Source organism: Penicillium verhagenii (genome assembly GCF_028828195.1).
Source record: "Penicillium verhagenii strain IBT 33310 chromosome Unknown utg000009l_segment0_segment0, whole genome shotgun sequence".
In the NCBI taxonomy this organism is placed as follows: Eukaryota; Fungi; Ascomycota; class Eurotiomycetes; order Eurotiales; family Aspergillaceae; genus Penicillium; species Penicillium verhagenii.
Window position 1 is genome coordinate 2,170,354 of NW_026643173.1, and position 15,720 is coordinate 2,186,073.

Here is a 15,720-nt window from a genome sequence, read left to right on the forward strand (position 1 = left end):
AAGGCGGAGTAGGGATTGAATTTCAATATACATTCAAGAAATATTCAGGAAATTAGGTAGAAAAGTCAAAGTATACATACTCTCTATATTCTCTTATATTTTGGTCTTGTTTTGCCTCTATGAAACATTTATATAATATCCTGTATAGTCTATCTATAGGTATATCACCTTTCCCTTTCCCTAACCAAAATTGGCGGTATTGGACTTCTTTCCCGCCCCTACTTTCTACTCTCTTTCTTTTCTTTATTAGATGATTTCCTCTTTTTTTCTAGTAAAAAAAAAACCAATAAGAAAAACCCAAAATACACTTGAAAATCCCCTTCTTATTTGATTTGACTTTTCCTAGTTTTTTTTTTTTATTATTTTGTATTTTCCCCCCCTTCTCTCTCTCAAGTGCTCTCCCCCCCCTCTTCGTTGAACCCGTCAACGTCACCTTTTTTCCCGCAAAGTCGCCCTGAATCCTACGATTTTCCCGTACACACCTTAACACCTTAACACCCCCCCAAATACCCAACTTTACCCAATTTTCCTTACTACGCAATTTCCCCCCCCCCCCCCCCCAATCTTACCCTTTCGATTTTCCCTCAATTCGACGTTATTGGTCCCCTCCTACTCCCCTTCTACCAATACACGTCTACTGTGAATTTCCCTTTTCCTCTTTCCTGCATTCTTGGCATTCACCTATTCTTCTCATCTCGCCCCGTTCGGACCTTCCGCCCACCCCCTCCCTCCCCTCCCAGCTTGACTCCACCGATTACCACGCCCAAAACGGGTTCCTTTCCTCTTCCTCCATAGCACTCCCCGCCATGTCACAGAGTCGACCTGGGTTATTCCCAAGTTTGCGCATGGGTGGTAAGTCGTACCTCAATTGCAATCATGTCTTCCACCTCCTCTTGTCTCTCAGACTGACCTTGACTTCTTCCCCCCCGCTGTAGAGGTAATTCGCGAAAAGGTCCAAGATGGCCTGACCGGCGAGCACAAAGAGATCTCCTACACCCAGTGTAAGATTGTGGGCAATGGCTCCTTCGGTGTGGTCTTTCAGACCAAGATGGCCCCCAGCGGCGAGGACGCTGCCATCAAGAGAGTTCTCCAGGATAAGCGGTTTAAGGTAAGGGCGGATTCGCCCGGAAAACGTCCCCCAGGATGGTACTGATGGTCTGGATAGAACCGTGAGCTTCAAATCATGAGGATTGTGCGCCATCCTAATATCGTCGAGCTGAAGGCCTTTTACTACTCCAACGGCGACCGAGTAGGTGTTGACATCGCCCTCCCGCCCGGTGTTCCCACTGACTAACTTCTTTCCCCCCCCCTCCTTGTAGAAAGACGAAGTGTACCTCAACTTGGTTCTCGAGTATGTTCCCGAAACAGTGTACCGTGCCTCGCGCTACTTCAACAAACTCAAGACCACCATGCCCATGCTGGAGGTCAAGCTCTACATCTACCAGTTGTTCCGGTCGCTGGCCTACATCCACTCCCAAGGAATTTGCCATCGAGACATTAAGCCTCAGAATCTCCTCTTGGACCCTAACACTGGAATTTTGAAGCTGTGTGATTTCGGATCCGCCAAGATTTTGATTGAAAACGAACCCAACGTCTCCTACATCTGTTCTCGCTACTACCGGGCTCCGGAGTTGATCTTCGGTGCGACCAACTACACAACCAAGATCGGTGCGTTCCTCACCCCATGATTTAATTTTCCCCGCAAGTCAGGAACTCTAGCCTAATTTTACCTCCCTTCTGATTTAGATGTATGGTCAACTGGTTGTGTTATGGCCGAGTTGATGCTGGGACAACCCCTCTTCCCTGGTGAATCGGGAATTGACCAGCTGGTGGAAATCATCAAGGTTCTTGGTACTCCCACCCGCGAGCAGATCCGGACCATGAATCCCAATTACATGGAGCACAAATTCCCTCAGATCAAGCCGCATCCCTTCAATAAGGTACCGATCACCCCCGATGGTTGCCCGAAATCTCAGACGCTAATCACCCAACACCAGGTATTCCGGAAAGCCCCCCCAGAGGCCATCGACTTGATCTCGGCACTTCTGGAGTACACCCCTACGGAGCGACTGTCGGCCATCGAGGCCATGTGCCACCCCTTCTTCGACGAGCTGCGAGATCCGGCCACCCGCTTCCCCGATTCGCGTCACCACAACAACCCCAGCAAGGACATGCCCGTTCTCTTCGACTTCTCGCGACACGGTAAGTTTTGATCATTGTGACCCCATTCGTCGAGTCTCTTTCGCCACCTCTTTTCTTCTTTTCTTTTTGCTGATCATATAATCTCTCCCCAGAACTTTCCATCGCGCCCGAATTGAATGAACAAATCGTCCCTCCTCATGCCCGTCCGGCCTTGGAAGCCCGCGGCCTCGACATCAACAACTTCAAGCCACTTGCCAAGGAGGAGATGTTGGCCCATCTCGACTGAGAGGGTTAATATCTCAACGAGAGACATCTGTTCGTAAGTGCCTTCCGCACAGCGCGTGAGAGATTCTCGAGGATCTATCGACCGAGTACCATCATGTTTTGAGTAGCACTCTACACTGGAGAGAGCACACAGGCCTTGCTGGGTTTTTCATATATCTCTTATTGAACCAGCTGGTCATATGACGGGACTGCAACATCTGTCAGGGAGTTATGTGAAGGAGAAACGATGGGAAAAAGTGGAAATGTCCTTTTTCATGGCTGAGCGGACAAACTTGGATCTGATTTTTTTTTGGAGATGGGGGCATGGGATGCTGATGATTGTCACGCAACGGTGGAAAGGTCATGGCCTGGAGTTCTTATTATTTTGAGGTGTCTGCGACACACTTGGGAGGAAAAAGTGATACCCTTTCTGTGCAAGTCTGCCGGGATTGAAGACTGCATAGCTTCATTCGGTCGGGGAGAGAAGGGAAAGAAAAAAATCCCACGCAGAAAGCCCACCCCCCTACCTTGATCCCGGGACATTCGATATGCATCACCGTGGTTTTGGAGGCTTCTCGTTCAATTCTACTTCTACCCGACTGGGACCGCCTGTGGTCCTAATTTACCACAATTCCTTCGACTTTGCAGCGCTAGAAACCAATTTCCCCTTTTTTTAGTTCTATTTTCCTCCCTCCTTTTCTCCCTTCCCCCTCTGTTCTTTTTAACCACCCTTTTGCTTTATTTGGTTGTTTTTTTTTTTGGCCCTTGTTTCTCCTTTGCAAATTCCATTGCCCGGCTTCCTGGCCCCCCCCCCCCCCCCCGGCTCGGCTTCTATGTGATTCCTCCCCTGACCACCATTGATCATTGATGAGATACACGTTCCAGATCTGAAGCAGATGGGTTTCTTTGATTTCATGCGGCCCCCCGTAGAGATACCGTGTGCCCTGGGGAATATCCCTGCTTGGATTCGGTCATGTAGGAAAGGCATTCTTCGTTAGCATTTTGATATAAGTGTCAGACCACGAAGCATTGATTACTCCTTAGACGTGTTTATGTAACCCTGCCATCATCCTTGCGAGGTAATGAATTTTTCATGATTTGTATAACTCTAGGGGATCTAATTCTCGGGGTTGACCTGAAGCAGAGATACTGGGAAGAGACAGTATGTAGCAAAATGAACACGTGAGAAGTAAAGAAACCATTGTTAATTGAGATACATCTACCTTTGCAGGCTCAATAGTAGTACCACAAAGCACATAGGTAAATCGCTCCACAGCTTAGGATCGCAGTGTCCGATACGGATCTCATCGATTCTTTCAGTCTGTTCAAAAATAGAGCAAGACAATAGGTACTTTTTGAATCCAAGAAAATGTCCCGAGATAAAAACGTTTGAAAAAAGGTAGATCGGAAACCCATATAATTTCCAAGAAAGTGACACGCGAATGAGCAATACTCCCACAAAAAACCCATCTTCCACATGCACCATTGATTCGTTAGACCGGCTAAATTGGGGCGTCATGAGAATGATTGAAATTGAACATTCGGCCCAGGAAATCAAGATCATTGTCCATCATAAATTCACCAAGGTCTACATTGGACCACATCGGGTAGTCTGCATTGTGCGGAGGAATCATATCTGGAACGGGCAGTGGCAGGTGAGGGCCGGCAGGGATACGAGGAATGGTCTGTTCACCTGAAGCTACTCCTTGGTCAGCACTTGAGTACCAATGATTGATCGGAATGAAATGAAGAAACTCACTGGTAGCTTTGAGAACCATGGACAATTGAGTCAAATATTCGACACATCGCTCGATAACTCTATTACCCGAATCCAAATGCCTCAAAGCATCTGCTGCGAGATCAAGGTATGGTCGGGAACTCTCAATGATGCGCCATTGTTCTGGGTTGTGCTGACTTTCTTTGGATGAGATGAAAAGGGCCCCGAAGATGACGAGTCCGGCGTTGAAGGCTGGTGAGAAGAAAGAAAAAAAACAAAGAGGGTTAGCGATAAAAGCCTTTCCAAGGCATAGTTGTAGACCTACTATAGTAAAGCGAGTAGTTCCAGGCCCCAAGAAGGCCACGACGCCAGCCTCCTGATGAGGTTATGGTATGGACAGTGGAAATTATTGATTTGGCAGACTCAAGGCAATTCTGGACGCCTGTAAAACCCATCTGCTGGACGAGGTTATTTTCCTGTGAAGCTGAATCATCGGCGCTGTATGCATCCAGAAAGCACTCTAGGAACTTTCGATAGAGAAGAATGCGTAGATTGTGATACCGAACCGAGAGAACGATACCAAATCGATGACGAATCGTGGATTCTGGATCCAGGTGTGCTAAGTCGTCGGCAAGTAAAGGTTCATGCCAGAGGCGGATACCAAGAGAGGGCACAATTGAAAAACGCCATTCTTGGAGTTGACGCTCGCCGTCAAGAATTTGAGGCACTGCATTTGCTGTAGTTAACGGATGTTCAAATCCTAAATTCTGACAATAGCAATTGTCGAGAACGTTGAACATTACAACATATAGTTTTCTAGTATGTTTAGTTTTGGCAAGTCAGATAAGAAGGGTAGTACCAACATGGCTGCGGTAAAGAACCAACCATCCAACTGAGGATATGCTTCGGACTTTGGTGTGCTGGTAAGAACCTGCATATCTTTGACGGGCATTTCCAGCTTCACATATGTTTCCGGAATGGTGCAGGGACGACCAAAGGTCATACTCAACGTTCTGATAGGGAGATTAGCACCTTTACAGAGGACAAGGTTACAAGAGATCGGTCTTGAGATCTTTACCTGTCCAGCAGAATACAACCAAACCAGGTTCGCTTGCGAATCTCACTTTCCACCGGCGAAAAACGCCGGTTGGCTTCGGGTGAGTGTAGACCAAGTTGAAACGCTGCCGAAATAGCCAAACCGTGCGTCGTCCACGCTTGAACGGATTTCTGGGTTCCTTGCAGATATTGACCCTGGACCAACAGATATTGCACTATCATGTATCTCGCTTAGTATGCGGGGTGGTAGTTATCATGGCCTAGCAAGAAGCTACTCACCCATCTCTAGACTTGCATTCCGTTTGGAATCCTTATCGCAGAGCCCGTTCGCCCTCTGGAAGTAGATATCTGACTCCTGTATTCTTCTGCCGGCAGGCAAATCACCCTCTGTGTTGAGGCTTGTGGCAATAGCCAAGATAATATTGAGCAATCCGAGCCATGTCCGACGTACTCGATTGAAATTTTCTTCTCGCATGCGGAAATAAGTCTCACAAAACGATGCCTCGTGGATGAATGGCAGTAGCTGGCCGGTTTTCTCGAAATAAATTTGTATCAAACTCCATGTGCGTTCTTCGGAGGGCAAAGCAAAAACGTTGATCCCATTCTCACTGGATATTTGTACTTTACCTCGAGAGTCGTCTATTGAAGGTCGGGATCTTGACACATTCAACATTCCGCCACCGGTCTGTGCGGGAGAGTATATAGATGGAACATGGCCACCCTGTGGGTTTCCTTTGGCAATAGCACGAGAGATATGACGCATGAATGCAATATTGGATGACGGACCTGATGGAGGGTTAGTCAACAGCCATGTTGGTTGATCTACACAGTCTCATGTCGATGTGTACACACGCATTCTATACACAAGTATGTGTCTGTGTATGTATACAGGGAGGGGTCCACGGGTGTCTTACCAAAAAAGCCACAATCCTCTTCCTCTGCGAAATTGATAGCCCCCATACCATCAATTGAGTTCTCCGAGGCATCTATCTCCCCAAACTCAGCCCTTTCTGGAGGGACCATCGTATGGGAGGAGCGTACTGGAAGGTCTGACTTCAGGCCCGGGTCCGGTTCAATCTCATTCCTCACTGAATGATCGACTACCGTAGTAGTCCCTTCAGATGACGTCGAGGGAGTACCATTGTCTTGATTGTTTTCCAATCTACGGAGAGATGCCTCGATGTCTAGGATTCTGTGTTCTAGTCGAGCCAAATAACTACACTTGCCAGTCAGAATCAAGCTTAACTCCCCGGGAAAGAGGAAAGATCTCCCTTGATAAGACGCATATTGGTGGGGCATTTACCTTTTTTCCACGGTCAGATTGTAAGATGTGCCGACATCCTGATAGATACAATCACATCCGAGCTCCTTGCACTGAGTGCACGGTCTACCTCCGTCGCACTGTCCAAGTTGTTAGTTCCTAACCCGTGACGTTGAATCTGCATGCTTACTCGGGATTTGCGGTGACGACAAGAGTTGCAGGCCAAAACTGCACGCCGACGTTTAGGGGGATGGGCCAACTGTGACATGGCGCACCTTAAAACGAAGAGGGGAGAAAAAGAGCGGGGAGATAGACATGAGAGGTCGCTCCACTCTGACCTCGGCAGCGGTGAAGCTCCTCCTCTGGTCTCTCTCTCTCTCTGCCTGATTTTCATCTTTCTCTCCCTCTCTGTCCTTGAACCATGGTCAGAAACACAGTCCCTTTTTTGAAGAGAATCATACACATCTTGTTCAAATGCTTGGCAGATCTCCACAATCTCGGGGTGGCTGGCGCTAGATGGTAAATCCGGAGTTGAGAACCAAAGAACCAAAGAACCAAAGCATTGTTTACTCCAAAGTTCCCGAAGTCCCCGATCCTCCATTTACCCCAAACCTCTTCCCCCCAAGCTTCTCATTCCCGATTTCCCCGTACACTGGACGAACTTGCCTTGAAAACCAACCGGCAATTGTCATCCATAATGACCCCACTCATGTCCATGGACCATTCAGATCGTTGGGGATTGGGCATCTGGTCATTTTGAAAATAATCATGTCGGCTCCTCCAAACCCCCGCATATATTTGCGCCACAATATATATGTACTTACAATCTACATTGATTGTTCACATCTCTTTCAGCATCGATATACGTATATACTAACAACATTGAATCTTCCAACATGGTGAGTTCTATCGAGTCACCTAAACAGGGCTTTCAATCTCATTGACCATGATAAGACTTCTCGTCCGCATATCGGTATCGTCGGTGCAGGAATTGGCGGGCTAGCTGCTGCAATTGCAATGAGCCAAGCTGGCGCCCAAGTCACTGTCTTGGAAGCAGCTCAAGGGCTAGGAGAAGTATGTTTTATCCTCGTTCCAGCTTTGAATCTATCAATTGATGATGAAATACGCGAAAGATACTCAGGCTAAGACCAACTCAACTCTTCAACTCAGATCGGAGCAGGAATCCAGATGACTCCAAATGTTTCTGTGCTTCTTCAGAGATGGGGCGTGGATAAGATCATTGGAGAGAACTTGGTACAATTTGAAGAATTGAATATGCGGCGTAAAGATGGTACTCCAGTCGGCTATACCAAAATCGACACCATTGAACGGGATCTCCAGCGACCATGGTGGGTGGTTCATCGGGCACATCTCCATGAGGGCTTGGCCACAGTAGCTGCAAAGGCCGGGGCCACGATCAAGATTGACTCACGCGTTGTCAAAATTGACCACCAAGCCGATGAAGTCATTGTGACTACCCAGAAAGGGGATTCATACACTTTCAACCTCTGCGTCGGTGCGGATGGAATCAATAGTGTTGTCCGTCGCACGTTATTTCCAGATGTCCAGCCGGAACCTCCAACCACCAACTGTGCATACCGAGCTATTGTGCCATACGACCAAATTCGCCAGGATCCCGTTGCCAAGGAGCTCATTGAAAAGCTAACCATGGAGGTCTGGATGGCCCCTGAGTCTTATATCATCACGTATCCAATCTCAGCCGGCAATATGTTTAACTTAGTCCTTTCGCATCATCGCCCAGAAAAACTGCGTGCTACTCAAGAAGACGTGTCTATCGAAGAAATGCGGGAGGAATACAAGGACTATGATCCACGTATCAAGCGCATTGTAGACATGATCCCGGAAGTCGTGAGTGCCTCTCTTTTGACTTGAGAAAGAAAACCCGGAAGTTCAAAAAAAAAAACATTTACTAATGATTGTTATAGTCGCGCTGGCCACTGATGGTAACTGGACCGTTGGAGTCTTGGTCATCGCCCCAGAAAAACGTGGTACTCATGGGCGATGCCGCACATTCCATGGTGAACCACATGGCGCAAGGGGCAGCCACTTCTATGGAAGATGGAGCTTTCCTCGCAAAGTGTATCGAGGCTGTTGTTCAGGGGAAAATTGGTGTTAAGGACGCCGTCAGTATCTACGAGGCAGAGCGCATGCCCAAAGCATATGCCAAACAGCAGGTGTCCTTTATGAATGGAGCGATCTGGCAGTTGCCAGATGGGCCGCTGCAGCAAGAGCGCGATGCAGCAATGGCGCCCGAGCTAGAAGGCACGTACTTTGTGCGCAGTAGCAACCTCTATGGGGACCCACAGACTGTGCTGGACATCTACGGATATGACGTTCAGGGACACGCTGAAGATGCGGTACGCAAGTACTGTAACGGAGGCAAAGAGCTATCTCACCCTGTGACCGGCGTCACCCCTTCGTTGCAGCGCAAGTATATGGACTGGTTCTTGCCAAGTCCGAGCAGACAAGCCGGGAAGTTGTGAACATATCACAGTGTATACAGACATAAAGTTACATATAAGGCGAGGGAGTAAATGTACATATTCAAGCTAGTGAATTTGGCAAGATATGGGCAAGCTGATTTGAGATTAAAAGATTTCGTGGTCATGAACATGAATTTTAGTCACCATGATAGGAATATGTTATGTACAGAAAGCAGGACTAAGGGCTATTTTTGGCCCCCTTTCTCTCGTCCTGTGGAGAAGAATTAAAAAACAGAAACAAACAAACAAATATGCAACACAATATTAAGAATAATGTAGTTGGAATCATGGTGGGTTAGCCCGGATGAAAGAAATTTTCGGGGACCCAAGATGAACCTATGCAAGCAGAGCCCAAAACTCCATAAAACAAATGAACCCGAGACTCAGCCTCGAGACTCGGAAGGCCGTTAACACACGTGTATCGGGGGCGGAGGACCTGCTCTCATCTCAAAGGGTTTTCTTCTGGGCGGCGGAGTAGCTGCGATCATCTTCACCCTCAACAGTCTTCAAGATGGCCTCCATCTCCTTGGCCTGCCGTTTCCATTCCTGATCACCCATCTTGGTCTCCCGTCGGAAGAGTTCCTCATTAGGTTTGCGGTAGCTACCCCCCAAACGATCCCATAGCGTAGTGAACTGTCCGTAGTTGTAGTTGAAGTACAAGTGGTGCATAGTATGACAGGCAGCTCCATTCACAAATGGGCTGTTGGCGACATACTCTCCATCATGAATGAAGACAGTCCAAAGGTTGATGAAACCGAAGAGGAATACATAGGCCACCTTTTGCAGGGGGAAGATGAACGGGAACACGTGGTATGGCACACTTTGGGACCAGCCGTCCAAGGGGTGGAAGGCGTGGGAGGCGAAAGGACTCGGCATGATCCATTTGTGGTGTGGCTTATGGAGGGCTTTGTAGACACGCGGGTGGTGCAAACCACGGTGGATCCAGTAGATGAAGAAATCGGTGAAGAAGATGAAGAATGGGATCTGGAGAATGCTGTAAAACCGGAAGGGTTCCTCGGCGACGGTGTCGTAGAGCTTAGCGTAGCCCCGAACTTCCAGGACAAAGAAAGGCGCGGTCAAGAGGGCCATTGGGGGCATGGCGCCCATGGCCTGCTTGATCTCCATGGAAATCTGGTTTCGCAAGAATTTGGGATGGTTGTAGGTGGTTTTGTCCCAGACGAAGATATAGGAGAGCGTCGCAACCACAAAGTAAACGAGGAGACCGAAGATCCTGGGATTGTGTTAATTCAAGAACCATACCAGGCAGATGGTATCAGGGTGTCGGCGCATACCAAGTGATCAAGAAGAAACTGGTGAATTGGCGGTAGATGTTATTCCGTGGCCACGCGCTGAGATAGGCATATTTGGAGGGTTCGAGATGAATCAACTGAGTAGCCGGTTCATAGATAAATGGTTCGGCTGCGCCGAACAAGGACAGAGAGCTGTTGGCGGCATTGACGAAGCCCTGAAAGGAGACGGACGAGGCGATGGAGTTGGGGAGAAGAGTGGAATACAGTTGATCACCAATGAAGGTGTCCCACAATTCTAGAATGATATCCATGATCGACTTACACCGGGGTAAGAAGAATAGGGGAGGAGGTAATTGGTGAAAGAGGAGAAATCGTCAAGGGAGAAAAGTGTACTGTATATTCCGAGGGGCGAATAATAAATTCTGCCCGCATCACACCAGCGCGGAACGGCCTCTGCCGCTGGGAAATTCCCCCCCTTAATAATCCAAGGATCAGATATACTACGAATTACGGAGTACAGAGTACAATGGAAAGTTGAACTCATTAAGGTATAAAATCATATGATATATAGAGGAAAGAATTGGATTTGATACGAGGATGAGCGATCATGCCACACTCTTAGAAAGAGGAATAATTGAACATCACAGTTAGAAGTAGTTAACCAAGAGTTGTTCTTTTTTTTTACCCCTTTTTTGGCTTTGGACTTCTGCAGGAACCACGTCAAGGCATCAAGGCACCAAGGCACCAAGGCGGTATCATAAGGCACCAAGGCTGTAAGGCTTCAAGGCCATATCGTACTGAAAGGTACCAAGTATGCAGTTCCTTGGGAGTAAATTCAAGTCTGGACCTTTTCTGCAAACAGACCTCATATGTACCCATACTCATACGTAGTAGCTCCCCATACATTATATACTAGTACTTGGAGCTACTTTCAAGTGTTCAATATTACTCTTGTTCCTTCCCTTGTTTCAGCTTTTTTTTATTTGTTAAATTTCTAGATAGATTTAGCCATCTTGCTATATTGGTATTCAAATCGATCTGAATTCATCAGAAATAAATTAAAATAAATATTGAAATAAATTATCCTCATAGGTTTTGCTCAGGTTTGCAAGTCCAGAACCTTTTTTTCTGCGCTTCTCGCCTAGTGCGTCGCTTCTGGCGTCAACGGCAGTAGCCGCCCGATTCTGCCCCAAACTTCAACCCAGCCTCTTCTTCCCCTCTAACCAACGGATAACACCTTAAATCCATCCAGGCTCATTCAGATCAAACAAACACCCCTTTATCGGGTCTTCTTCTGCTCTCATTTGAATCGTCCTATATCCTTTCTTGGGTTCTCATCATTGCGGTGACTAGCTGCCTGGTGTCGCTCACCAAGCAGCAATTGCCCAGTGATCGGCTTCGTGACCCTGTCCCCAGCTGCGATTTGTTGTCGCAAAAGCTGTTGTTAATTCCACTTCCACCTCCTCAGCTCCAAATCTACCTTGCCTCAAAATCTTCGTCCCAATAAACCCCTTCAACCCCGTCAAATCATCACTATGTATAACGCTCATCGCGGCATGGTGCCCGCTCCCAACTCCCGTCTGACGGAGTTGTTGGATCAGCTGCGCCAGGAATTCGAAACCCAATCTCGCAGCACCGGCGAATTTGAACACCAGTGTATGTGTATCGCTCCGCCATTTTGAATTTGTTATCTACCGCCACGCCTACATGCCTACCCGCCTACCTGCCTGCTTATCCCTCCCCCTTCTCCACCCAAACGCTCTACGCAAGGCTTTCAAAATATACTGTGTTGGAGCGACCCCTATCTCTTCAAAGTCGCTAGTCCATCCATGGCTACGACTCTTAGGTCATGAAATGCGCTGAATGGTTTTCTAACTGATAGATCATGCAGTTACCGGTCAGCTCCAGGAGATGGAGATGATCCGTCAGAAGGTGTATCAATTGGAGCAAACTCAGGTCAAGATGAAGCAAGAGTTCGTGGGACCCCTCTCATTTTTAGCTCTTTGTCCCCTCTCTCTTGCGCAAATTGATCTTGGTTGATACTGACCATTATCCTCCCATGATAGTTACGAAGCCGAGATCCGCATGCTGCGACACGAACTGGAGTCGCGCGGTGTGCAAACCGTCTCTCACATCGCACCCACGGCGCACACAGCTCCCCCAGGCCAGCCACCACAGGTCGGCCACGGCCCGAGCAACCTGTTCAGTGGCATCATGGCCAACCAAGGAGGTAGTGGTCCCGGTCTTGCCCCTCCCCCTCCCCAGGATCAGCAGCCTCCCCAGCATGCTCTTCAACAGCCTGTCGCGGCCGCCCAGCCTGGCCAGCCCCTGCAGAGTTCCTTTGGGGGATACCCACCGGGTGCTGCTGTGACCGGTATGTGAGAGTGATTAAGGGATTCCTTGTCGAGTCGCTGACTTATATTTGACTTCCACAGGTTATGGTGGACCCCCACCACCTCCCACCGCGTCCCCGGGCCCTGGTAAACCCCGCCGTGCGCCTCCTGGCCCAGCTACTCCTCAGCCAACTCAATTGTCCTACCCCGACCCTCGTGCCTCTCCTCAGATCCGCCCAACTCCCCCAAGCAACCAACCGGCCCCCGTTGCTCGATCCGATCGCCCGGGTAACATGTTGGCCAACTGGAACCCGGAGGACCTGCCCCCATCCCAGAAGCGTGAAGGTACAGACTGGTATGCGGTCTTCAACCCAGAGGTCCAGCGTGTGCTGGATGTCGAGCTGGTGCATCACCTTAGCCACGACAGCGTAGTCTGCTGTGTTCGTTTCAGCCGCGATGGCAAGTACCTGGCGACGGGCTGCAATCGCTCTGCGCAGATCTTTGATGTGACCACTGGACAAAATGTGGCCACTCTGCAAGATGAGAACGTCGATAAGGATGGCGACCTTTACATCCGCAGTGTGTGCTTCAGTCCCGATGGTAAATACCTGGCGACTGGTGCTGAGGACAAGCAGATTCGAGTAAGTGAACATATCCCCCTCTTCCCGTGTGATTTGCAAGATTATAGTAAATTCCAAAAAGAGATCACTAACGGGACCTACTTTGGATAATAGGTTTGGGATATTGCCTCGCGCACCATCAAGAACATCTTCACCGGTCACGAACAAGATATCTACTCACTAGATTTCGCCGGTAATGGTCGCTACATCGCCTCGGGCAGTGGTGACAAGACCGTGCGTCTCTGGGACATCCTTGATGGCAAGCTGGTCTACACTCTTAGCATTGAGGACGGAGTCACCACGGTGGCCATGTCCCCCGATGGACACTACGTGGCTGCTGGATCGCTGGACAAGAGCGTGCGGGTATGGGACACTACCACTGGCTACTTGGTGGAGCGACTAGAGAACCCGGATGGACACAAGGATAGTGTTTACTCGGTTGCCTTCGCACCCAATGGTCGCGACCTGGTTAGCGGTAGTTTGGATAAGACTATCAAACTGTGGGAATTGACTGTCCCGCGGGGTATGCACCCCCACAGTGGCGTCAAGGGCGGCAAGTGTGTGCGGACATTTGAAGGCCACAAGGTTCGTGCCTTTTTATTTTCTTCTTTTCTTCTTTACTTTTTCCTGTCTTTTTTTTTTTGGCTCCTTCTATTTCCCGTTCTCCACTTGTCACTGCCATTTCTTTTTTTTCCCCCACTAACCTTGTTCATTATAGGACTTTGTTCTTAGCGTGTGCCTGACGCCCGATGGCCAGTGGGTCATGAGTGGCTCCAAGGATCGGGGCGTTCAGTTCTGGGACCCGATCACTGGCAATGCCCAGATGATGTTGCAGGGCCACAAGAACTCCGGTGAGTTGAAATGCCTTATTCTTATCTGAATTGTGTCATGATCGATTTACTAACTTCGAATCTTTCTCCGCGGCATCTAGTTATCTCTGTTGCCCCAGCCCCAACTGGCAACCTCTTTGCAACCGGCAGTGGAGACATGCGTGCACGGATCTGGAGGTAAGCATTCCTTTTTTTCTCTTCCTCTTTGGATTCCATTGAGTTCCCTGTGTTCAATCTGACTTTTCTTTCTTTCTTCTTAGATACTCCAACTACACTGGACGGTAAAGGGGGTTCGGGGGATGTCTTGGCGCAATGTGACATCTTTTATTATTTTGTCTTATCTCTTGTCTTCGGATGCCTCTTTTTTATTGCTTGGATTTTGGAATCCCCACTTACAAGCTGGGTCGGGCTGTTCGAATTTGCTGGTGTCTGTTTCTTTTCTTTTATCTTTTTATCTTTTTGGGGGCCCTTTCCCTCCCCATTTGCTTGTGTTTCATTGGAATAATGTCATTCGCAAACAAAAATGCAAATATCCCCTTTTTTTGGGTTACTGTAAAGCCCGAGTATGTACACGAGACTGTACGTCACACAGGAACCACAGGAACCGAGTAGATGGGTCCAAGAGAGAGAGAGAGAGAGAGAGAGAGAGGCTCGCAGGCATATGGGTTGTACGAAAAGGACCTGTCGAGTCCTGTGGGTGGATCCAGGTACGAGAAGGGCCCGTGAGTCCCCAGAAATTTTGTAGTGGTTTGTTTAGAAGGCTTTCTGACTGGTAAAGGAGTGGTCCTTTTTTTTTTCTTGTCTATTTTTCTTGCTCTTTGTCTTTTTCTTCTTTTCTTTTTCGCCTCTCTGCTCTCAATCCCTGCAGGAACACTTTTGCACGACGTGCAGGTGGAAAGCATATACCAAATCAAGTAATAGGAAGACGACCATTGGAGGGGGGTATGGGTGGGTAGAGAGCACAACAGAATACGAACGAGGAACCACAGGATCGTCGATCTGGGGAGCTGAAACCGATCGGGGGGGAATTTCCAAGGCCATGGGCGGCTAGCTGGGATATTCGCTGGACGAGGATCGGACGCTATTGGCGACTATCGGACGGGCGCATCCGGATTGCCCCAATGAACGGAGGCTTACTCGTCGACTGCAGATCCCTTGGTCCACTTTGAAAGCCCGAAGGCCCGGGCCGCCCTCGAGGTGATGCATTTGTTTTTTTTTTTTTTCTTTCTTTTCTTTTCTTTTCGATCTTTCTTGTAGGATGAATGGTAACATATGAGAGATGGGTATGTGAGAAAATCGTCAGATGAAAGAAAGTGATGAAGGGGAAAGTGGGAAAGAGAAAATCAGCCAAGTTTAGTCAGGTGTCATGTGTGGAGTCCGAGATATTAAGCAGTCGCCAGTCGCGGCTACATTTATCTTTTTCTCTCTTTTTTATCTGCTGCTACACCGAGTTTTGCCTTTGGACATTTTACGTTTTTTTGTTTTTTAATTCTTTTTTTTTCACTTACCGAGCTACTTGCATTAGAGCGAAATTCTGCAAAAATACAATTTGGGGCCAAGAATCAAAAAAAAAATTCAATAATAAAATCGATGCGTCCCATTATGCGGGCTTTCAGGTCTCCACGGATCCCTGAACGATCGACCATGCACGTCTAGCCTCGAACTACTTCTTCTTCCCCTCTAACAAGTCGACAGGGAACGTCATATAAGTGTGATCCACTAGTGGGCAATCATACAGATCTA

At 48.3% G+C, this 15,720-nt stretch overlaps 5 protein-coding genes across 5 annotated transcripts; 3 read left to right on the plus strand and 2 right to left on the minus strand.

Moving 5' to 3' along the window:
- Window positions 1–806: 806 nt before the first annotated feature.
- N7466_009867 (GSK family serine/threonine-protein kinase) lies at window positions 807–2,428 on the plus strand (the record flags this gene model as incomplete). The annotated part of the gene is made up of 7 exons (XM_057169256.1): window positions 807–852; window positions 936–1,108; window positions 1,166–1,249; window positions 1,320–1,668; window positions 1,747–1,940; window positions 1,998–2,202; window positions 2,295–2,428. 7 exons carry the CDS (start codon window positions 807–809, stop codon window positions 2,426–2,428), a joined length of 1,185 nt encoding a protein of 394 aa, XP_057017962.1.
- A 1,480-nt stretch (window positions 2,429–3,908) lies between these two features.
- N7466_009868 (fungal specific transcription factor domain-containing protein) lies at window positions 3,909–6,202 on the minus strand (the record flags this gene model as incomplete). The annotated part of the gene is made up of 7 exons (XM_057169257.1): window positions 3,909–4,105; window positions 4,166–4,375; window positions 4,449–4,850; window positions 5,009–5,136; window positions 5,202–5,394; window positions 5,459–5,965; window positions 6,094–6,202. The coding sequence occupies 7 exons, from the start codon at window positions 6,200–6,202 to the stop codon at window positions 3,909–3,911; spliced, it is 1,746 nt and encodes a 581-aa protein (XP_057017963.1).
- Window positions 6,203–7,336: 1,134 nt separating this feature from the next.
- Window positions 7,337–8,944, plus strand: N7466_009869 (Salicylate hydroxylase; the record flags this gene model as incomplete). The annotated part of the gene is made up of 4 exons (XM_057169258.1): window positions 7,337–7,339; window positions 7,395–7,514; window positions 7,611–8,309; window positions 8,387–8,944. 4 exons carry the CDS (start codon window positions 7,337–7,339, stop codon window positions 8,942–8,944), a joined length of 1,380 nt encoding a protein of 459 aa, XP_057017964.1.
- Window positions 8,945–9,391: 447 nt separating this feature from the next.
- N7466_009870 (sterol desaturase family protein) lies at window positions 9,392–10,505 on the minus strand (the record flags this gene model as incomplete). Its single annotated transcript, XM_057169259.1, has 2 exons — window positions 9,392–10,175; window positions 10,237–10,505. The coding sequence occupies 2 exons, from the start codon at window positions 10,503–10,505 to the stop codon at window positions 9,392–9,394; spliced, it is 1,053 nt and encodes a 350-aa protein (XP_057017965.1).
- A 1,224-nt stretch (window positions 10,506–11,729) lies between these two features.
- Window positions 11,730–14,262, plus strand: rcoA (uncharacterized protein; the record flags this gene model as incomplete). The annotated part of the gene is made up of 8 exons (XM_057169260.1): window positions 11,730–11,850; window positions 12,086–12,167; window positions 12,261–12,568; window positions 12,630–13,168; window positions 13,262–13,732; window positions 13,866–13,998; window positions 14,079–14,154; window positions 14,238–14,262. 8 exons carry the CDS (start codon window positions 11,730–11,732, stop codon window positions 14,260–14,262), a joined length of 1,755 nt encoding a protein of 584 aa, XP_057017966.1.
- Between the last annotated feature and the right edge of the window lie 1,458 nt (window positions 14,263–15,720).